Genomic DNA, 23818 nt, shown 5'->3' on the forward strand with positions numbered 1-23818 from the left:
GACACTGGCAAATGAAGGTTTTGCTACGTCTCCTAAGTACACATTTATTCAGACAAGCTAAGGAAAGCTCAGAGGTAAAAGCAGCAAACCAGAATCTACACTCTAGCAATAAATGTATATTGGTTGGAGCACATAGGAACAGCAAAACTGAGTTAAGATGCATGTTAGCACCCAGGACTCGATGAATAATGGCATATACCTCAGAGTGAACTCGCTGGATGTGTGACTGCAGGTTGCCTTTCTGGGAAAAGGCGGCGGGACAAAAGGCACAGGCGTGGGGCTTCTCCCCCGTGTGCTTGATCATGTGGGTCTGCAGAGCCCCCTTCTGGTTAAAGGCCTTCCCGCACTCGCTGCACTTGAAAGGTCTTTCACCTGCAGGGAAACAACAGCAGGAGGAGGAAGGGCAAGGAGATTTAAGTAAATGCCAGCAGTTTTCTGTATCTAAACGAAAAATTGTATCCATTAAAATAAAATAAACACGTTATTATATATGTTATTAGGAGGTTTTGACAATAAAATTGTTTACCTTGACCACCAACCTCAGCACCTACTCTGATGAAAATGTAGTCTTGTTAAAAAGGTTTTGTGACTTAGCTAATGATTATCAGTTTAAATGGGTAAAATAACGGAAATCTAAATGAAGCAATTATTTAAAACACCTTCCCTCAAAAGCTGCTGTACAAAATCATTGGAGAAAAAAAAAAAACAAAGGGAAAAAGAAAAAAGAAACCCACATATGTTTTATACCAAATCCTAAAATGCATATACCTTCACAACAACAAACAGGCCCAGAGGGTAAATGGACAGTAATAAATAACTAACAGTCAAAAATTAAACCTTTTATCTAATTTAAAATCAGAAAGTCTTACAGCAACTCTGCAAAATATGGTTCCCACTCCCCAATAAATATTAAGAGCCATTCACTCTTTGCAACCACATACTGAAAATATGCAATGAAATAATGTTTTAGACAGTTCTGCTCAGAAAATAATTTTTAAAACTCATTATACTGAATATTTAAAAAAAACTAGCCAACATTTTTAGAGTAATGCTCTGTCACAATTTCCCAATTTTGGTGCCCTCAGTGCTGTGCATAATTACACTTTTTGTAAGTTACCAGATAAGCATGAAAAACCCCATAGAAACTTTAAGTTATAGAACATAAGAGCACTGCATAAACAGATTACAAAGCCACATAAACTTAATAATAATAAATTTCAGTTTCTTACAACCATGTGTCCTACTTAACTCCTGGAAACCTCCACTGTGAACCTAGTACTACTACTTTTTCTCTTTTAGTGAAATAAATCAGCTGTGGTAACTCTAGGAAAATATTTAACACCTTGCCTTTGCACATTTCCATAGCCAACACCAGTATAAGCACCACTGGGTGCTACCTTTGCTACACCAGTAAGTACTACCATGTGCACACTAAATCAGTTTTAATAAGTATTTTTTTTTCTTTCTAATTTTATAGCTGTAATTACATCTACTTTAAACTTATTCATTCTCAATTAAGAAACAAAAGAACAAAAGCAGCTATTTTTCTGAAATTGATTTCAAGCATATAACTCACTGAAAGAATGTATATCTTCTGTTCTGCTGCTTAGGGGTTTTGAAGGTGCCTTAAGGACTGCAGGTTTTAACTGCATATTTTTTAAAAGAGAATAAAATGAAGAACACAGATTCACATCTGGAAATACAAAATCCCTATTAGGGCTTTCATAGGCAAAAATCTTAGCTTCCAGTAAGATTTGCTGGTGGACACATGGAAGTATTGCTTCAGGTTAAGTTGGCCTGTGTAAGTAAATCTCATTATAAAAATGAAATCTTAACTCTATTGTGAAAACGTGAAATTTCTGTATTTCTCAAGTGTAACTTAATAAAATACAGATTTGAGAGGGGGGCGAGGGGTTAATTACTCAATTATAAATGTGGGAATTGCAGTCCCTGAGACTTGATTTGTTTCCCACAAGGGTGTAAGTGCCTGAAATGACTAGCTAGAACTAAAAAAGTACTGCAATTAAGAGACTAACCTAATGCCGCCCATTGTGCACAGACCTGCTATTTTAACACTTAAAGACTCAGGCACTCTAAATTCTCTAAAACAGAGCTGTTCCTTTCTACATTGTTGCAGTGTGTTTTTATTTTGCAGGTTATTGTTTGATTGGTGCTTTGGTAGTCCTTTTGGGGTTTTTTTCCTCCCCCTGTTTTAGAGGGACACAGACCTGCCTTTGTTATTCAGTTGAGCCAGGTGTCAGTTTATCTTTTTGTTACTTAGCTACTTTTCTGCCAGATTTCAAACCCCTTACTCCCACATCCAGTTGTTAACCCCTCCTGTCCCAAGCAGTTTTCCTCCCTTGTATTCCCTGCCTTGTGTTCCACCCACAGTTCTTACATTGTATCCTCCCTTGAGACCTGCCCCCCTTTAAAAGCTGCTGTTTGCCCCCATCTCCTGGCCTGGACCCTGAAACTCAGGGAGTGTAACATCAAGTAAAGTAACCCAGCGCCACCCCAGGCCCATGCTGCCTCGTGCTGCCCCTTTTTGTTCTGCGCTTTGCCTCCACTGGTAGCTGGGATTTTGCGAAGCCCCGAAAGAGGGGGACTGTCGGCCCCCCACTGTCACCATCTAGTCGGGACATGCAACACTACATATCTACAGTACCTCAAGCAGCCAAATGCCAGACAGATTGTCTGCAGATTTAGAGTACTAACATACTTCACAAATTAAATGAGTATTTGCAAGCTAATTGGAAGTTAAAATGACCTCCCATCATGTGCAGATTGGGACTGTATTTACTGTTTCCCAATAGACAAATGTCTTTCAGTCTTCAAAAAAAAAAAAAAAAATGCCCTTGAACTTTTTGAAGCTTTAAAAAAAGCAGCCATAACCAACTACAATTGTGTTTCTTTATTCTGACTAAAATAAACTAATGAATTAAATAGAGCCAAGAATCTAAAATATTGAAGTTAATTTTCACTAACCTTTTTTTGATATTACTTTCAAGCAATTGTTTTAAAGCAGGTACAAGGGTGACCTCTTGTGTTACTTTTCTATAACTAGATCTGTATAACTTCAAAAGATTCTTAAGAAAGTGTCACTCAATGGTCTTTTTATTTCTTTGTAAACAAGGTCATTCTTGTAAATGGCAATTCATTACATCACTGTCTGAACAGTGATATTACACTGACTGATACTACAAACAGAATTATAAACTTACACAAATGAATACCTGAATTAGCTAAAACCAAAACAAATGGCAATTTATACAGTATGTATGAAATATATCTATTGAACATCACTGGAATATCTTCAATGAAGACTTTGTTTAAAGCCAAACTCCTGCTATAATAATGTATACCTGGTTAAAACATAAGAACTATTCTTTTACAGTCATCTGTACACTTTGAAAGTTTTATATTATTTTATGTTTGGCATTTTTCAGTTATTTTAATTGCTTATGGTTTAAACATGCACATATTTATGACAGAAATGTGGCAAAAACCATTTCCTAGTCATTCTGCAAATTTGAAGTCACCTGAACTACTTCAATTATTACAACCTAGGCTCATCACCTCAAAAGATCACTTCTTCAGTTTAAATAAATCAATTTTAAAAATTCAAGACTACTACTTTATTAGTATCATTAATTCTCATGTACTTGAGCTTTTTTTGCAACTGTAGATTTTAGAACCTGTGCTCTAGAGCACATAATATCTAATTTAAAGTAGATGACTGTCCCTTATCAAGCGATTCTGATTTTAGGGCCCATTGAAACTCTTAGTACCAAAACTGATATTTGGTAACAAGTGAAATGCATAGATTTTTTCACATTTTTAAACCGCTTCTAATAATAAAAATCTGGAAAATTTAAAGGCATATAAATTCCCTAAACAAATGATTTACATTTTAAACCAACAGGTAACTGTATCTAATAAGCCAAATGTATTAATAATTTTTTAGGTCCCAACAGGGAGAAAAAATACACACCATTTCAGAGGTTAACTGATATTTGCAAAACAAAAACAAATTAAACTAAGTACTTCCACAGCCTTACCTGTGTGTATTCTAACGTGCCGTGTTAATTGACTCGGTTTCTGGAACGTTTTCCCACAGTGAGGACAGGAATAGGTAAACCCACTTCTATCAATGTTTCTGTTGTAAGATCTGGTATTTGATACCCTGTGATTTAAAAAAGTTAAAAATTTAATATGAAGCATTATTTTGAAGATGCTTCTTTTACCCCACAATTTTAAACATAGTGTTAATTTGATGGCAACATAGTATCAGCTGCAACAGTGAAAACCCAAACTCCGTAATGATACTGAAAGAACACCAACAGCTCTTTTCTCAGTACCTCCATGCACCAAGACTTTTAGTTATTTCTGCAGTAAAGAACTGATACATCTTAGAGGCTCTCTTCAGACATTTTCAGGGTAAATTCTGCCAGAAGTATACAGTGACTTCACAAACATTTTGGTGGAAATTACTTCAACTCTATTTCTTTTGCCTGAACATAGCAAAGACCTTCATTCTGAACTAGAATACACAAATCTCATACACTGGAGTACAAATGCACCTGCTGAAGTCTGGTAAGATCAAGTTAAGAATTTAACAACCCAAATGTTCACCATTGGCCCTCAAATGCAAATCACACTCTTCAAAGAACCACAGAAACCACAGACAGAGAATATAAATTCCCAAAATTCATTTCACTACAAATCAAACTAGTTTATTCATCCTAACACCTCTAAACAGGAGTTGTCCACAAGAACAATGGTTTTAGTAGGTAATACACTTACAAAACTCAATACAAACTTAACTTGATACTTCAAACCTTTAAATTTCTGTTTGCAGATTGAAATGCACAACACTTGTTTAAACCTCCTGCAACACAACTCTTAAGATCACAGAATCTGTATTAACTTCTAGTAAGAAGAACAGGGAATAGACAACATTTCTTGGTTTTGAATATGTAATTTTCCTCATCTGTTTTTTATAGAAACAGTGAAAATTGAAAGAGAGATCAGCTGTCAAGACTTCAGGCTTTTTTAATATATGAAGTAGACCAAGAGAAGTTTTTCTTCCTTCTAACTTCAAGTAGTTCTCACCTTCCTAAAAGTAAAGTTAAACTAGAGGGCTGAAAGAAAAGACAGAACAAATATTCACCAAAAATAAGAACAGCATTTACCAGGCCTCTTTTTTCCCCCCTTTAATTTTGTGCTTCTTCAGATTTACAAGAAGCTCATGGGAGGCTGTAATGGGGAAAGATGATTAAACTGCAAAGAACAAGTAACATCTTTGCAGAATGAAAGCATTAAAACTTTTGTCATTATAATAAATGCTATGTAAAATTAATATACATTTGCTTCAATATCCTGCTATTAGTGTTTAAAATCATAAACACACTTCAAAATCACTTTGCATCAGAGAAACTTAATGCATGTTTACAAATAGCTTGCAGATGAACTATGCTTAGTATGTGTGCCTAAATACAAGAACAGGGGAAAAAAAGACCTCCAAAAATAACCATCCACTTAAGCAAGGTTTTAAAAAGAAAGTGTCATTTTAGAAAAGCATACCAAAGAAAAGAAAAAGAAATTATCTGCATAGATCACAGTACTTTGCTGACTGCAAATACTACTCCTGCTTTTCTCAGCTATCACCATAAAAGTAACATCTGCTCATTTTGTTATAAACCCATGATTGTCACCTTATTTTATAGTGAGTTTTCATATGCTCCTTTAGCTGTGAGGAAGTTTCAAATTCTTTTTTGCAAGACTTGCAGCTGTGAATCCTACTGCCTGCCAATTCTTGACGATGTTCTTCCATGTGTAGGGACAGCTGACTCTGTAAAGTGAATTCATCTCCACACTCTGAACAGATAAGATTCTGAAAGAGATAATAGAGACTGATTTTTCAAAACAGCAGTGCACAAGCTTTGTTCAAGTAGATTAACTTACCCTTCTATGGACATTGGCAGCTGGAAGCAAGCAGCAAGAGAAGTATACAAGCAAGAAGAATTTATGAGCTCTGTGATATAAATCATGTACAATAATCACTGTGAGATTATGTTAATATTTATATTTTAAGAAACTCCACTAGAACTGAGTTCTGAAAAACTTCAGCAGAAGTTTTTGGCAGCAGAAACAAGCAGTTCAGTACCATCCTCACCACTCCCTATTTCCTTGGTGGGCTGGTTCAAGACACACAGAAGATCACCTCAGTGCCATTACACCATGGTCTACAGAAACATCTGTAACAAATAATTACCTTTTAACCAAAATCTTTGTAACTGTTGATTCGGGGATTTAACATTTTTACAGGTTAAAACGATATTGAATGTCACTTTTAAACAGTAATCCCACCACAGTTAGCACTGACTTTTCTTAAGCCTTCTTGACAGTAAAGACAACAGAAATAAAGTGGGACATAATATTTCTAACAGATATCTCTTCAACCCATTAATTTCAGAAAGGTTTTTTTATCAGCTCAGTTTTCAGTTATTGTGATGTTGCAAATTGAAATGTTCCTTATCCTCCCCCCTTTTCTTCTCTCATTACGATCAATAAGAAAAGTAAAAACAAACAACAGAAAACAACCATGTTCATTTCAAGAAGGATATTGACAAGAATGTTTTAATCAAGAGGAACACAGGTATGCAATGTTATTTTTTGACTATTTTGACAATAAATTTGTTCTTTAAATCTGAAAAAAAAATCTGCAGTATCACATTTCCAGACAAAAGCTTAAAAAGCCGAAGTCCTTTAATGAAATTAATTACCAATTCAAAAATTATTTGTTTAATCTAACCTACATGTCATTATTACTGCAATCTACAGAGTGAGCAACAAATAACTAATATTCTTTTTTCTAGTACATACATTCAAATTTGAATACTTCTTATGGGCATCCACTGTTCTTACACAACAAATTTAGTTTATGATTTTAGATTTCTAAAAGTGGGGGGAAATTTTATTAAGGGAAACCTACAGTTACTATGCCAAGCTCATGAACTTCAAAACTGAGGGATTTTCTCAACATTTTTCAGACATGCATATGTATTGTGTCAAGTTGCAAATATACATATTCTATTAAGCAACTTCTACAAATAAAAAAATAACCTAAGATGAAATTATTTAAGACAATTAAAGTCTTCATTATTCTAGTCAGTACTGTGAAATTTGCTGTAGGAAAGCAAGATCACAGTAAAGCAGAAAGACTACAGAAAACCCACCTGTATATTATACCAAACAGACTCTGCTATAGCCAATACCAAATGTATTTTTTTCCTCCTCAAGCAAATAAAAAAATCACCACCATGCACAGAACAATTAATTGCATGCTGTAACCTCACTATGGTTAAACCCATGTTTTAACACTAAACAGAAGGAGCTGGTCATACGCAAAATTCCCAAACTCAGAAAAAATTTTTAAAGCTCTGCTCATTGGATTCTGCCTGTTTTAGCTCTCCCTATCTTACCAGATGCAATATGAAGAGCACTTTGGAACTCATTATCTCCACCTGTTTTGTATCCCAGCATCTGTAAAGGATTTTAATCTGCACTTTTTCAAAAGATCATTGCTCATGAATTATTAGACAGTACAAATCAAATTCAGTGGATATTTCTTAAAAAAAAAAAAACCAAACAAACAAAAACCAAACAAAACCCCAACATCACACAAAGTAAAACATAAAAGCCCAAATCAAGAGGATCTTAGCATGAAGGAATTTTTATTTTATAGCCACCAAATATCAGTATCAGTTGTTTTAAATTTTTCAACATATTAAGGTGTTCCTAAAGCCCAAAAGCCACTCATGTTCATGAAAAAAGAAGACACAGTAGCAGTTTTAATGCAATAAATAATTTGTGTTTCAGTTTTTAATTCACCATTTCTGTCCTGCCAGGGCAAAATGCATTGCATTTTAAAATGCAATGAAAACCATTGTGCATTTCCACCGAAGAAATGGACATGATCAATACTCCTCAAGAAGATGGGTCATATTTACACAAGATATATTCTTAATGACTTCTCAAGAGAAAGCTACCCCGTATTAGTGAGGAATTTCAAATATGAAGCTTTTCCCTCACACCAGTTTATCACATATAAATCACCAAAGAATGTGAGGACAAAATAGTCTCTTGCAAGCTCAGTATCAGAAAATTCCTTCCAGAACCTCTTACATGGAGCAATCAATCACAAAAATCTAAGTTTCACAGACAGACCCACTCTCCCAAATCTCACTAGAGCTGTTCTGTTCTTTCCCATCTGCATTCGTCTGTAGATAAAGCTGCCTGATGCAGTGTAACACAAGGGTAAAGTTCCCCAAATTTCATTTTGTGAAGCAGTCTTCTAAACCTCTATGTATGTCCCTTAATGTATATGCACCTTCTCTGATTTCCAATTTTTAACCCTCCTAGCAGTAAAAGGAAGAAGAGTAGACAGGAGGGAGAATGTACTCCACGATAACTTGTTAACCAGCACGTCGTGGAAAACCTCTCAATGACAGCTAGTGCCACCACCAATACCCTCTGCTTCAAGTTCAAATTCCAGCTCTCCTACAGATCCTGGGCATAATTACTGTGGAAGTTATTCCTGCAGTTTTATGTGAATTAATTGCTACATTCATCTCTGTTTTATCACAAAACTATTGGGTATTATAAGAAACACATTCACTAGCAATTGAAATATGTTCGTATTTTTATAAATTTAATTTTCAAGCTGCAGATGGAATTTTAAATTGGAAGGCATCACACAGCCTATTCTTCTGACATCTGCACCAAAGCAAAAAAATCAGCACTACTGAAGTGCATGAAAAATCACTTAGTGGTAGAAAAAAATACCAAAAAACACCCTCAGGTGTCTTTCTTGATCCTTATTCTGATGTTTCGAGCAATTCATAAATCAAGTTTCCTTAATAATACCAATTAAGCAATTTATCATTATAGATACATTAATATATAGCAAAAATGGACTCCAGTCCACTTAATTTTAACAGGCTGCCTGTTTGACTGTGTACATGACAAAATGTGAGCTAAAATGATTAAAGAAGGAATACAATCTCTACAGATAGCATGCCCTGCATCTGGTTGAGGGAAAAGTGCATGCAGGCCTGTTATCCCTAACTTACAGGTCAAAACTGCTGCAAGCTGTCAGCAATTGGCTTGGAGAAACACACCACTGTTACACTTGTGATTAGAAGTCGGACAATAAAAGTGCATTCCTGATTCAGCTCCAGTCCTCCAACATAAAATGCAATTTTAAAAAAGCCTTAACAGGAGGAAGAGGCAATTATATGATCAAAAACCTGGTATTTTGGGCAGTGCATTTAACTCTGGCAATTGTTATAATACAGTAAAGACTATAAAGTGTGCAAAATACACCACTATGTATTAACTGCTAAGAATTTAATCAACACTCTATCAAAACGAAAAATGAAATTTTGATAGGGAAAGGAACAAGTACTCTCAAGCAAAACAACCAACCACGCAAAAACAGAGGTGGGAGCTGTAGATAAGATAACAGCTTCATCTATTTCTATGAATGGTGAGAGTGCCTCACCATGACATCTGCAAAACATGATCACACATTATTTCTTATGTGTGGGCTTATCAATGTAGATTAAGTCACAGAAGTATCTTCAAGATAAAAGTATGTGCAGATAACCAATCAGGTAATGTTTATATATAGTATGATAAGGCATCTATCAAATATGCTCAAGTTCCCTTTGTTCACAAAGACACAATGGGAACACTTATTTATAATCAGGATATTAATTTCTGTAACTAATATTAAAACAGACTCCCCACGTAAAGGATTATATTTCTTCAGAACAAAATCATTTTTTCAAAATCTAAATTTACACAAAATCTAAAGCATACAGATAAGGGATTAAATACAACCACTATGACATGTCTTTTCAAAATTAAGCTATAAGTTTAATGAATTACCTCCTCTTTCTCATGTAGCATTATATGTGCTTTCAGACTGGCTACTCTGGAGAATTTCTTGTTGCACACAGGACATGTAGGATCTTCGCCATTGTGAGTACATTTGTGAAGTGTCAAGTTGAATTCAACATTAAATGACATTGGACACTGGTCACACCGGTGAGGCTGTTTGTTAAAATCACAAAAACAAAGACAAAATTCAGTCTTCCCATAAGCTACATATACCCTGAGAGACACATATAACCATAGAAATCAAAATGTTAAACATTAAAAAAGAACAATTCAAGTACCTACATAGGATAATGATGTTTAATAATACCAATATTAATTATTTTATCATCTTTCCATCTCATTACAGAAAATGCAAATACAGCAAATAAGCAAATAAATGCAAATAAGAGCACAAAGGGAAAAGAAGGATAACTAAGGAAAGCAGAGACTCAAAACTGTGACTGTCTGAAAAAAGTGAAGTTAGTAGGAGAGAGCAACGAGCAGGAGACAGAAATACATTTTCCTGTTTTAACTGTGATCATGATTCACCCAGAGGGTGGCTGGACACTGGAACAGGCTCCCCAGGGAAGTGATCACAGCACCAGACCTGACAGAGTTCAAGGAGGATTTAGATAATGCTCTCAGGCACATGGTGTGACTCTTGGGGTGTCCTGAACAGCGCCAGGGCTTTGTCTTGATGATCCTTGTGGGTCCTTTCAACTCAGCATATTCTGAGGTTCCATGAAATCTCCTGAAGTACAACTAGTAATCAAAACAGCAAAACACTTTGTTTATACTAGGCCTGACTGCTCATCACTTGGTATCTGCAAAACCAGTTTTTATTCTTTAAGAGCACTTTCACTTTTGGATGTAAAGGCTCTTACATTAAGTGTGCAATAGCATGAGTTTAACTTTATCAACTTTACAACACTGAAACTTATGTAAGCTGTTCTTTGTATAAGTGAATTATCTCCAAGTGCGACAATTTGTGAAAATTAATCTGTATTTAGGGCTACCTCAAAAAGTAATAAAATTATTTTTCTATCACTTGTAAGTAGTTTTAGCTTTGTGAACTAGAAAGCAAGGGAAATTAATTAAATGCTTTGTATTACAGATGCAATTTATGGCAAAAGCTTCATTTAAAAAGCCAGTCCAGTCTTAATCACATATTGGTATTCTTCTCATTCTTTCCCAAATTTGATTTGTAAGCAGCTAAAGTGATGACGTTAATCCACTAATCAATACATACATACTAAATTAGTTTACTAGTAGGATCCTGTTAATAAATATAAGCATTATTTTCTTTTTATTGCTAATGTGTAGAATCACTTTGCAAAATCTATTGAAATAAAGCTCATACATTTTGTCATCCACCTGGGTATTTTATAAATCAAAGAAAATTGCTAAAATTAAAAATTACTGATCTGGAAACAACAATCCAATTAAAGGGCATCAAGGGAAGGTCCTATCTCAAAGGAAACATGAGAAAACATGAAAGAGATATGTCACAAAACTCTGAGGTCCCCATGTAATAATTACTAGTGGTGCGACTGAAAAGAAATGGAAAAGACATCTTGTGTTAGCTTCACTTGACAGTATATGAAAATATGAATGTACACTGGTTATATCTAGCACAATTCATACCTTGTCATTTTGCTCATGATCCCTCATATGGCGCTGGAACTGGGTCTCTCTTGGAAAAGACAGCAAACAAATCTCACACTTATGGAAGTTGGGTACTTGGTAGGGAAAATTACCGTTCTCTGTAGCTGGTGTCAGAACATCATCTACAAAACAAGCAATAAAACATTTGTTTGAAGTCACATTTTATCTACTTATAATTTATTGTAAAAAACAGAGTAATTTAAAGCAGCAACTATTTAAATTCCTCTAAGATTTTTGACTTATCCAACAGCATAACTTTAAGGGATCTTGAAGATCTCAAGCCGAAATATTACTGCTTCCATTGACACAGGATCAACCAAGTCTATCCATACCTCAAACTGTCAGTCACTACAGACATAAATAATCACCTTTTCCCAGTAATTTGAAATAAATTCTTTCTGTGCCTCACAAACACCCATGAAGTCTGAAACAAAATCAGACCTTGCAAAAAACACTAGGTACGAGTAAGAGACTGCCGGGGGTACTTTTAATAATATTACATCACATGTTTCAAAAAAAGTTTTTTAAAACTACATAGTCAGCAGATCTGACTATATATATTATCTGCCCTCCTGCCCTTCTCTTGCTCTCTCCTTCCCTAAGAAAAATATTTTCTTTCTTCTCCTTCTGGCATTACAAAAACTTTATTAAAACCTATTTTAAAAACTTTAGAATTGTAAACCCAACACCAATGTTTCAAGCAGTTGAGAGTGATGCAATAAACTGCAAGTCTACATGCATATATATTCAATCAATGGAAAGAGATGTATTTTTCTTTAAACAGACCCAGTCTAAGCCCATAGAGTTTTCTTTTGAACCCCTATAGTGAGGTAACTTTTGATACACAAGTCGCCAGCTTCTACATCCTCCTGCTCAAATGAGTGAAGTCAATCCTTATAAATACTTTATGATATAAAGAAAATATTAATCCGAGGAAGTTAAACACATTTTACATTTGAGAAGATACTGTATTACTAAGGAAGTTATCTTTATTTTAAAAAAAACTTTAAGAAAAGCAATTGGCAGGAGGGGTCAGTTTGTGCTGCAGGTTAGGGTCATGAAAGAGGAAAAAAATCTATAGAATTCAGTTTCAAACTGCCACAACTAAAACTGCATCAACAACAGAACACAAAAAGAAGGGAACATTGATTTTATTATCAAGACATGAAATGTTTCTGATGTTTCTCTTTAAGTCAGTACTTTTCTTCATGTACATAAGAACTAAGCATAGGAAGTAACAACAACACAAGCAGAAGTTTACAGCATCCTGTTTACATTTCCTCAGAGGAAATTGAAGATGTATATCCACTCTACTGCACCCACTTCAAAGTCCTCTCTCATTCACCGCAACATTTACAAGGGGAAAGAAAATATCAGTACCCTTTGTCCTGACCATTTTTTTTCCCAGAATTCTCAGAAACAAACTTTAAAAGCTTGTAGTTGAGGAAGCTGTAGGAAATATTTCAGCACAATTTATTTTGGGCAAGAAATCACAACAAATAACAATGCCCTAGGGACTTGCACTTCCCATTCCTGGACTAAGTGACCCAATTAAATTTTGCTTTGCAAAGTTTAGTTATCAAACATTTCTCTGTAACAAAATGATGCAAACATCACTTATCTTTATCATGTGTAAACTTACATTTACTGCACCCTTTAATAGACTATAAATTCATAGTATGCAGACACTATCAATAACAACCCTGAAATGGCCACATTTCTTCAAATGCTGAAAACCACAGCTTTAATTACAAGACACAAACCTTTAAGCAATCTTGTGATAAATATGCCCGAGTAGAAAAAAGGACACAAAATCAGTTTCTGTAAATAATGGCATCACAAGAGAAGTGAAAGAAAAACCTACTCCTATACTTGGGCTATATGAAAACATAATGCACAAGGCTTTCCTTTCCTCTGGAAAAAGGAGTAATTGTTCAACCCCATGTAGGCCTGACCTCTCACTTTAAATTGACAACTGAAAAATGATCCAATGCATGACTTTCCAAAGGCCTTCAAGCCTTCTCCATGAACCAAAGAGATTATTATCTTTAAACATTCAGTCTTGAGATCAAAGGCACTGGGCAATATGCAAAAACAATGTGGAAGCAATTGAAGTAGCAAAAATATAGTAGTGACATCATCAAAGGTGTTAAATTCTCTACACTTTGAAGCAAAATCCCAACATGCTCACTAGATTCTGAATAATACTGCCAAGTAGTATCAGTCTTGGGTCAATAATATACCTAGGTATCTTTTTTTTATTAAAATGGGTATCATATCTGTATTGACCAGACTAACTAATCTACGGGCTGTGAATTTTTTTCTGCAATTTAAAAAGGAGTTTAACTATAGAACAAAAAATGAAATATCTTGCAACATCTCTGCAGACTTTGATTACTATAATTCTACAAAATCAGACCACCTGATGCAGTACCTGAAAGTATCTCAGCTTTTCCATAAATAAACAGAAATGACCACAGCTAAAATAAACAGAAAGAAGCAACTAATGTATAATCTTAAATATTTCATAGAAAAGAAAAGAAAAACAGCCTAAACTCTAAAAATGTGGAGCTGAACATATCACATCCCATGCCAAAGCATCATGAAGTTCTCAAAACTAGTTCATGGATGATCATAAACCCTGAGCTGCCCCAAGCAGTTCCACCTTCCCAAAGGCACTCAGATCCCAAGGAAGAATAAACAGAAGGCACCCATATAGAAAATGCACTGCTTACAGTTGAAACATTTTAAGCATTACTCTTTCAATGAAAATTTTTGTAACTCAAAGCCAAATCTTACAGGGTATTTTGGTCCTGTCTTTCATATTGCTAAAAAGCAAAGGAAAGATATTGGGGAATCAGGACTGGACTCTGGAATCACCAACTGGACTGTAAAGTCCAGCTTCTCTTGGCAGAAGACTCTCAGCACAGAAATCCTTAAGGACAAGGCACAGCAGATCAACATAGGTTAGACACCAGAAGTCTTCAAAGGCTCAGCTACTGGGAGATCAGGCTGAAGTCTGTTCTAGGTAGTAACAGCCAGTATGTCCATTAAAACAGTCCAGTTTGGACATTAAAGAATTCTGGAAGTTCAATTGCTTCACTTTTTCTCAAAGGCCAGGACTGCTACCTAATACAGGTTTAAATTAAAACACAAACTCATTTATTCATTAACACTACATCTGAGGTAGCCTATGGGAAAGATGAGACTACAATGTCTTTTTTCCTTTGTGTTGTCACTAAAACAGTGCTGTCCTCTATCACTCACTAAATACTGGATATTTCAGAGAGTTGCACAGTTCCTTTTTATTAAAGATGTAGGAAGCCACTTTATAGCTCACTGTTCTACTAACAAGGAGAGAATTCAGGAAAATATCCCTCCTGAAATCAAACAACTGGGTAACAGCAAGGCCTAAATGGTTACACTGTGTTTAGAATTAAGAGGACAGTAAAAACAGGAAAGACATTGTCAATTAAGTAACAAGCAAGTGAGCCATATTTTGACTTTTCAGGCAGGTGTCACAGCCTCATGAAGTATGACTCAGGACTGTTTTCATTTCAATGTTATTAAAAATATATATTTCAAAAATGAAATAACTGTTCGACACAATTTGTTTGTTAGAAGAATCAGTATCCTAATGAAAACTTTATTTACACTGATACCTCTTTCATAACAAGTCAAAGTAATAACCTACACTACTGTATTTCAGATAAATCAGCAATAAAATAATATTTTTCCCTACATCAGAGGAAAAAAATGTTTATGGTGCATCAGCTTGGATAATCAAACAAGCCAAATGCTGCAAAACACTGAACCTATCTTAAAGACCAATACTTTTAAATACCAAAAAAAAACATGCAGACAAAAGCAAGTTCAAGAAGCTAGCAGTGGGGCATGAACCCTGTAATTTTTAAATCCACTGAGAAATCTGTCAATTTAGAAAAATGCAACAATTCCAAACATACCCTGAGTATCCAAGTGAAAAAAAAATCAAAATACTGACATAACTGACACAACATTTGATTGACACATTTATCATTTATCATATTAGCAAGAATCCCATTAATAGCCAATATGATACTTATGTTCTCATATTGTAATATATGTAAATATAAGTATTAGAAACACAAATTAGGCAATCTTTTTATTGTCAGGTATACTCTGGCAGATGAAAACACTAGTCTGCTTTTTTAATCAATTAATGCAATTCAGAATGCCATTCAAGCCAAAACCACAAAATTAAAAGTCTGAGGTTTTAGTTCAAGAAGACATTAACTGATTAAGTAGGTAACAACAACAACACAATCACACAAAAAATTGGCATGCTCTTATTAGAGAGCAGTTTCTTACTAATATCAGTAAACAAACACAGAGAAAACAGAAAATAACTATTCGAGTAACAAACCTCCTGAAAAATAAGTGATTCTTTCAGGTCTGCATGCTGCAACAAATGATAAACCTTGCTTAACAGAAGGATAGTTTCAAACATTTGGATTTAGTAGTATTAGCCACACAGAAACAGTGCAGAACCTACTGTCACTTTCTACTCTTTTTTTGCAATTTGCATGTTAGTCAAGCTGCAACATAAATCAACCTTATTCCTTCACAGCTTGGGAGAGACAGTCAAGTATCAATGCAATTAACCTAAACAGGGAGCACTTAGCTCATTATGCACCATCAAACACATCTTTGTCAACATGCACTGTCAAACATATTTTTTGTCTGTATTCTTACAGTTTGTCAAAAGTGCCCAAAAATAAAAGAATCAGATTTGCAAAGTACCTATCAACGATAACAAACTTTCAGTTTAAACATGGTCTTACTTGAATACACTTAATGTTACAACCTTTAATGTCTTTCCTGAATTTATTGTCCCTAAGAGAGCATTAATAATCACTCTGGGTGAATTCAGCTGTGATACAGCCTTCACCAACGCTTGACCTCAGGAGTTGAGTCAGCAAGCAGGTGCTCTCTGCTAGAAGCTACCGATGACAACTCAATGTGGAAGGAGGAAGACAGAATTAGAGCACTCCCAGCCATTCCCTCCTTATGTAAGCAGCACTGTGCCTCATGGCAGCCCACAGCCCTCTCTGCAAGGCGCAGATGGACTCATTCAGCTGTGAATGCAGCACAGCCTTATTAGATCTCTAATAACCTCCTCGAATCCCACTGAAAGGACATTGCAAATAAACACTCAAGCTTGTAAAATTCATGGGTGAAAACTTGTCACTTATGTTAAATGGCAGCTAGCAAGCCTAGGGACAAAAGGGTCTGACCCTATCAAAACCTATTTACTAATTTATGAGTGGAAAGAAAGTGGTAGGACAAGAGAACAAAATGGGGATGGCAATACTGACATTTCCTCATACTACACTTCAACTCATAGAACACAAATTATAATGAATCATTAAAATATTTTGCTTAGTTCTGCAATCATAAAAGCAACAGGTTAGTTTAAATCTAGCTCAGCACTCTAAACAAAAAGAGCAGGCATTCCTTCTGACTCCTTAATGGAAAGAGCAGGAGAAGGACGTAACTCTCAAAAAAATCCAGAAATCAATCAAGATTTGCTCATATAAGACAAGGTATTTTTATTATGCTTTGGTTGACAATCTGGAACACACTGGTCATCCAGGAGCCAGTCATTTGGCATGTGCCAACACAAAGTAGATGCACTCCTTTCAGGAGCAGAGTCCACACTCTGCTGCCACTCTGCTGCACCTCTGCTGCAGAAAAGCCTGAATTAACTCTGAGGACACAGAATTCACAGCTCCATCACAGCCAGTGAGATGCTAAGTAAGTTGTGCTGCATCTGGCCAGGATAGAGTTAACTTCCTTCCTATCAGCCCATATGGTGCTGTGTTTCAAATTTGTGACTAAAACAATGCTGTTAACATCACTGCTTAAGCTATTGCTGAACAGTGCTGCACAGCATGAAGGCCTCCTCTGTTTCTCACTTTGCCCCCACAGTGGGTAGGCTGAGGGTGGGAGAAAGGCTGGAGCTAACACAAAGGGATATTCCAAGCCATAAACCATCATGCTCAGCAATATAAAACTGGGGGTAGTTCTTCCAAGGTAGTGTTCTTGGCTCAGAGACTGAGCACCAGACTGCACCTCTGTGAGCGATGGCAAACATTTACCTTTGCACCACTTGGTTGGCTTTTTTGTTGGCCAGCAGTTTGGTTGGTTTGGGGTTTTTTTTACCTTTTTTTTTTTTTTTTTAAAGGTCCCCCCTTTATTTCCTCAACTGCCTTCATCCTAATTTACAAGCTTTTTCTTGCTCTTGCTATTCCCATTCTTTCTCTCACCCTACTGCAGTAGAAAGTGAGCAAGTAGTTGGAGGGTGCTTATTTGCTGGCCAAGGCCAACCCACCCCATGGATACAGCATCCACATCATCCTAACCTACACAGACAACTGAAATTTGGCATTTCCTCCACCAACTTTGATAGCTTCGTTTGACATTTAGGTAAATATTGTTACATTTATTGCTAAATACCCCAAAACAGGAGTTACACTTTTTTTGACAGCTGCATATGAATATACCAAGCTACCATTTTTCAGCTGTTTGTTTCCACATGATTTGGATTTCTCATCCGTGAAGCCATGACCTTTACCAGCGCCCAGCCACTATACTGTTAACAGAAACTTCTGAATTAACTAAATGCCTTACTTCATGGTCTTCCCTCTTCTGGAGAATGAACATAATCCAACTGCAGCAATAAAAATCAAAAGAGGGACATGAGAGACCTAAATTTGAAATTTTAATTGCATTTGGAAGCACTTAATGCATGGGAATAAATGAGGTATGAAGGTATCAGCACAGATGCAATAGGAAATAAAATTTTCACAACTGGTGGAAAGCTATGGACAAGGGACAGAACAAGAACTGAAGCTATCACACAGACAGAACACAAGTTATTCAACTTGCATAGATTACTTGGGAAAAGACATGGAAATTATTTCAAGTATAGTGACGAACTAGTGTGGAATTAAACCAATGTAATACAAGTTTATCATCTTTATCACCCAATATACCCCTTTACATAAATGTGGATTTTTTTTTACTGCAGAATAGTGAGATACCGGAGTATCACCACTAAAGCCTAAATATTAACATTTTCTAAGGCAAAAGCTTGAGCAGTTGTTCCTCCTGCATGTTTTCCAAAGAAATTACCTATACCTATTGTATTTAAGAGATTTAGAGCACACCACACAAGCTGTACCATAACTTCGTAACTCTTCATTCTTGCCTGCATGACAACCCTCACCTATTCTTCTCTTGTCAGAGGTCACCACATAAAACCCTAATGCAAAACTACTAAAATAATCTACCTAACAAAAATTTGGTAAGATTTAACTGATGTGTTCAAGTTTCATTTTTCTTCAGTAATATAAAATTGGGATGTAAAGCCTCTAAATTGATTTTCCCCTAATTCAATGTACTCACACCCAAAATGCTGCTAGAAGACTAACAGCAGCAAACAAAATGCAGCCAGCTTTGCAGAGGCAGACTTAAAGCAATGTCACCTCTGTGTTTCCTAGCTTTGTCTATTTATCACTCTTCATCTGTGAGTTCTGTTACAATTCAGGCCCTCTGAAGACATGAAATACTCAAGTTTTAACTGCACTCATAAAGGAACTAAGTTCGGACTTGTTTCAAACTAGCCCTTGGGTTTAATAAAGGACATACATTCTAGGCTTAAAAACTGCTTTAGTACAACCTGAAATATTTCATTTTGCTGTTCAAAGCATTCCTTTCCTGCTATTTGAAAATGATCAGATAACAAAAGTCAAAACTGCTCATTTCATGTTGCCGCTAGTCAGTGACAAACATCACAGGTAAAAACAGAAAGGGCCTCTCTATGGAAGGAGACTCTCCAGCTCCCTTGTGTAATCACTGCCTGTGTTCAGCCCCCCTCACAGTGAAGAAGTGTTACCTTATGCTCAGACAGAACCTAGCATGTTTCAGTTTTGACCAAAGAGGTTAATTTGAGCTGTTCAACTGAGTTAAAAAAAAATAAAATTGCAAGATGGTTTTGGGAAAACAATACAATACCAAAAAAGGAAAAGGATCTTCTAAAATATCAGCTATTGAGGTCAAGATATTATTTTGACTACTGCTGCCTAGAGTTCATTTTTCTTATCCAACAGATTTAATTTTCCTAGAACAAAGAACTTGTTCTAGTCTTTGACATGCATGGTGGTTAGTCTAAGCAAGCTACACGAAACATTATTGATTCACCTTTATTTTCTCCCAAAGCAGAATTACCATACAGACTGTACAACTACAGAGAGCAACATTTCCATGAAAGACATCGGCATAGCATGGCTATAGGAATACCAAGAACCACACTTCAAAAAAATCTAATGCAATCTCATAAGATATGAAACTTATTTTTGCAAACACCTATTTTCTAAATAAAATTCCTCCTGGTAAAAGTGAAACCCATGAAATGCACCACCAGTTTTCAAAGCCTGTATCTGAACAGGACAATAGCCACAACAGAACTAACAAAAAAAAAAAAACCAAAAAAAAAACCACCACCAACAAAAATCCTCCACCACTTCTGGTAGGAACCTGTGGCCCATCTGGCTTTCCATACTGTATAAAAAATCTTGCCCAACTTCCCAACTCTCATGTAACAGTACAGCTTTTTCTTTGCCTGTCAGCACATTTCAATGCTACAGAAAAGTATTCCACAGAAGGCTCACCTACACATTTCCATTGCAGAGCCAGAACTCATCCGAAAACATTAGGAAAACAAAATACTCTAAATATATACTGAAAATATTAATTGGCTGACTTTTCATTAAAATAGGCATGGTATTAAAATGCTTTATGAAATCTCTTTCGATTCTGATAAAAAATACTTATTTCTATTAAACACCTACTGCTACATGCTTGTGCTGAAGGTGAAGTCACTTATGAGGGTTTCAGGCCTACCTGAATCACAGCATTTTTTGTTTGTGGACCTTACTTCGATATTGTCCACGGAACTAAAGTAACATCAGCAGGAACGAACTATACAAAAGAGCCATAAAACTCACCAGCTACCAACTGCTGTCAAAAAAAAAAAAAAAAAGCTCCCCAACCATCAAACCAATCCTGCCCTGAAAGTGTTCCCCAGACATCAACGGCAATAAAATACAATCAAAAATGTTAAAACTTGAGCGTGAGACTAACACATGTTGGGAGAGAAAACCAGCTGGGTTTGGGGTTTTTAACACATATATTCGCGTAGAAAACGACTGCAAAGGTGTTTTTAAAGGACAACAACAAGAAACTTAAAAATAACGTCGTCCTTGCAAATCAGAGAGATGGACGAGTTGAAGCTCATTTTCTATTTGTTTATCACGCTTTATTCGCAGGTCGCGTTAATTTGGCCGGGAGAAGGAGAGGGAGCGGAGTAGCGGAAGGAGTCGGAGCCTTCCCGTCCTGCCCGCCGCAAGCCGGCCAGAGCTCTTCCTCCGGCTCCGAGTCCCGCAGCGCGGCAGGAGGAGGAGGAGGGCCAGGCCCAAGGAACCCTGCTCCGCCGGCCATCACAACCAGGGCCGCCGCTGCTCCGGCCGGAGGCTGCGGGGAGGCGGCGAGGCCGTCCCGGCCCGCTCCGCCGCTGCCCGCTCGGTATCATTCCGCAGGGCCGGGCCGGCTCCCTCCGCTCTCCTCTCCTCCCCTCCGCCCTCTCGCCTGTACCCTCGCACAATAGACCCGGCCTTCCTCCCCCATATCCGGGGACTATATGCGGAGCCCGCGGAGGCTTCTCGCCTCCCACCCCCGGGCGCGGATCGCGCCAGCCCGGCCGCGCTCGTTACCTGCCTCGGCGCCGGCCTCGCCACTCTCCCCGCCGGGCTCTGGGGGCCGCCCCCTCGGCATGGCCGCCCCCAACCCGTCCCTCCCGCCCCCCCCCCCCGGCGCACGCACACACGGACACACCACACACACACACACACTGTTGGCAACGGGCGGAGGGGGGACGGAGGGGCGGGGACGAGCTGGCGGGCCCGGCCCTACACACGGGCTGCGGGGGGCGGGCGCCGGCGCTCCCGGGGGAGGCGGGCAGGGGGCGAGCGGGGCAGCGGCGAACTCACGGCAGGGCCGGGCGGGCGGCCGGGCGGGGGGCGTATGGCGGGTGAGGGGCGGCGGCGGCCCCCAGTGCGCATGCGCCGGCCTGTGCCGGGTTTGGGGGAGGTCGGTACATCCGGGTGCGGTAGCGGGCGGGGCATGTAGGGCGCCCTTGTGGGGCAGGCCCGGGAACGGGCCGAGCGGGGTTTGGCACGGTGGGTCGGCCTGCCTATGGCTTCCACCTGGACGCGTATCTGTGTCCCCTGGTGTAGCTGACCGTGCCTTGGCAGAGGGGTTGGAGTACAGGTCCCTTCCAACTCTTAACACTTCTGTGATTCCGTGAGGGTGAGAGCCTGGAAGTTAGCAGGACTCGGCCAGAGCCGCGTGGTTAATGGCCTGAAGTTGTTAGGGCAAATTTAGGTTGGATATTGGGTACTAGGAAATGGTTCTTCACCCAGAGGGTGTTTGGGCACTGGAACAGGCTCCCCAGGGAAGTGGTCACAGCACCAAGCCTGAGAGAGTTGGAGAGGCCTTCGGGCAGTGCTCTCAGGCTCGTGGTGTGGTATTGGGACTGTCCTGCTGAGCTCTGTGATCCTTCCAGCTGTGGGTATGCTCTGTTTCTGATCCCTGTGGGCGATTGTTCCTTGCTTTTCCCTCGCACACCCTCCGTGAATTCTGGTTTTAGGCTGAGGGGCACAAAACACATGAGCACGTGGCACTCACCTGGTGCCCAGGAAGCCTCCAGCCCACACCACTGCCGGGGCAGGCGGGGTTTGCTCCTGAAGCCGGCTGAATTTGCTGAAATTGTTTGGCCTCGCTGTGCCCTGACCAAGCTTCGCTACCTAAACCAAATTGCTGCCCAAGGAGATCTTAGAATCACAGGGTGGTTTGGGTTGGAAGGGACCCTATAAAGATCATCTTGTTCCAATGCCTCTGCTCACGAGCAGTGACACTTTTGACTAGACCAGGTTGTTCAAGCCCCAGCTAATCTGGTTTTGAACACTTACAGGAATCTACAGCTTCTCTGGGCAACTTGTGACAGTGTCTCACTACCCTCGCAGTAAATAATTCCTTTCCAGTATCTAATGTACCCTCCTTCAGTTTAAAATCATTCTCTCTTGTCCTGTCACTCCTTGTGAGTGAGCCTTGTCAGAAGTCCCTCTCCTGATCTTGATTTGAGTTGTCATAAAAGATAACTGGGTCATTTAATAGTGATTTTTTTGGTATCATAGGCCATAGTGTTTGATTCTGTGTCCTGTAACTTGTGTGCAATAGAACTGCACTCACTGGAAAGATACAAATAAAGTTGCATATGCTTTTCTTGACAGCATGTTCTGCACTCCATAGATTTCATTGCTTCCAAAGACACTGCTGTAAGTATCATGTAATACACAAGTGTTGAGCTTCTAAAATTAGGTGTTTATTACACTTCTGTCTTGCTAAATAAAATTTAATACAAAATACTTACTTTTGATGAATGACTTGATTCTTCTTCCTCCATTATCTCTAGTTCAACCTATTTAAGACCCTAAAGCTTGTGAGTTATGGCGGTTTCCTGCAACTTTTGGTTTTTAAATACCTTTTTAAAATGAGTGTATTTCTGTACAGAGGGAACTGGTATGAGAATACTGCCTGCAGTAATCAAACTACCTTTTTCAAAATTTTTTTGGCAATTCAAGTCTTACAGCCAAAAATGTATCCAAAGCCCATTGCCACTGAACTGGCTTGCTGCTGCTTATTTGCCAAATTGTTAAAATGCTCAAGTTCTTTTCATTGCCTTCAAGGATGTCCCTTTTTCCTTCCCATCCCATATGCCAGCATATGTCCAGTTTCTTTATTACGAGCTACATACTGCCTGTATTAAAACATGCTTAATATGATGCATTAACCAGGCTGGATGATCCTGTCCTCGTTTGTTACATTTACTACTTTAATGTCAGTTTCTGTAGTCTCCGCACGTAGTACTTGTCAGGTACTTCGGATCACTGGTCAAAAAACAGGGTGGGTTGGGTACTGATATCTGTAAACTGTGGTAGCAAAGCATTACTTAATCGTTTTCTCATCGTTGAATGTTAATTATCACTTCGTTAATTCATCTATCTTGTTCCATTTCAAATAGATGTTGGGGTTTTTTTCTTGAGTT

At 38.0% G+C, this 23818-nt stretch overlaps 1 protein-coding gene across 8 annotated transcripts in view; it reads right to left on the reverse strand.

The window, feature by feature from the left end:
* ZNF236 (zinc finger protein 236) overlaps positions 1-21770 on the reverse strand; it is a 77551-nt gene extending 55781 nt beyond the window's left edge. For 7 of the 8 annotated variants that reach the window (XM_050971826.1, XM_030226432.2, XM_030226416.2 and 4 more), the window contains exons 1-6: positions 21426-21536; positions 11590-11732; positions 9955-10119; positions 5715-5893; positions 4059-4183; positions 200-372 (exon numbers count right to left, since the gene is read on the reverse strand). In XM_050971826.1, coding sequence (XP_050827783.1) covers positions 200-372; positions 4059-4183; positions 5715-5893; positions 9955-10119; positions 11590-11732; positions 21426-21486 — 846 coding nt within the window. In that variant the 5' untranslated portion in view covers positions 21487-21536. Of the gene's footprint in view, positions 1-199; positions 373-4058; positions 4184-5714; positions 5894-9954; positions 10120-11589; positions 11733-21425; positions 21537-21701 lie in introns of those variants that run through there. The other variant, XM_030226428.2, reaches the window with a different exon arrangement.
* Positions 21771-23818: the final 2048 nt, after the last annotated feature.

This window comes from Serinus canaria, chromosome 2 (assembly GCF_022539315.1).
Source record: "Serinus canaria isolate serCan28SL12 chromosome 2, serCan2020, whole genome shotgun sequence".
Classification (NCBI taxonomy): domain Eukaryota; kingdom Metazoa; phylum Chordata; class Aves; order Passeriformes; family Fringillidae; genus Serinus; species Serinus canaria.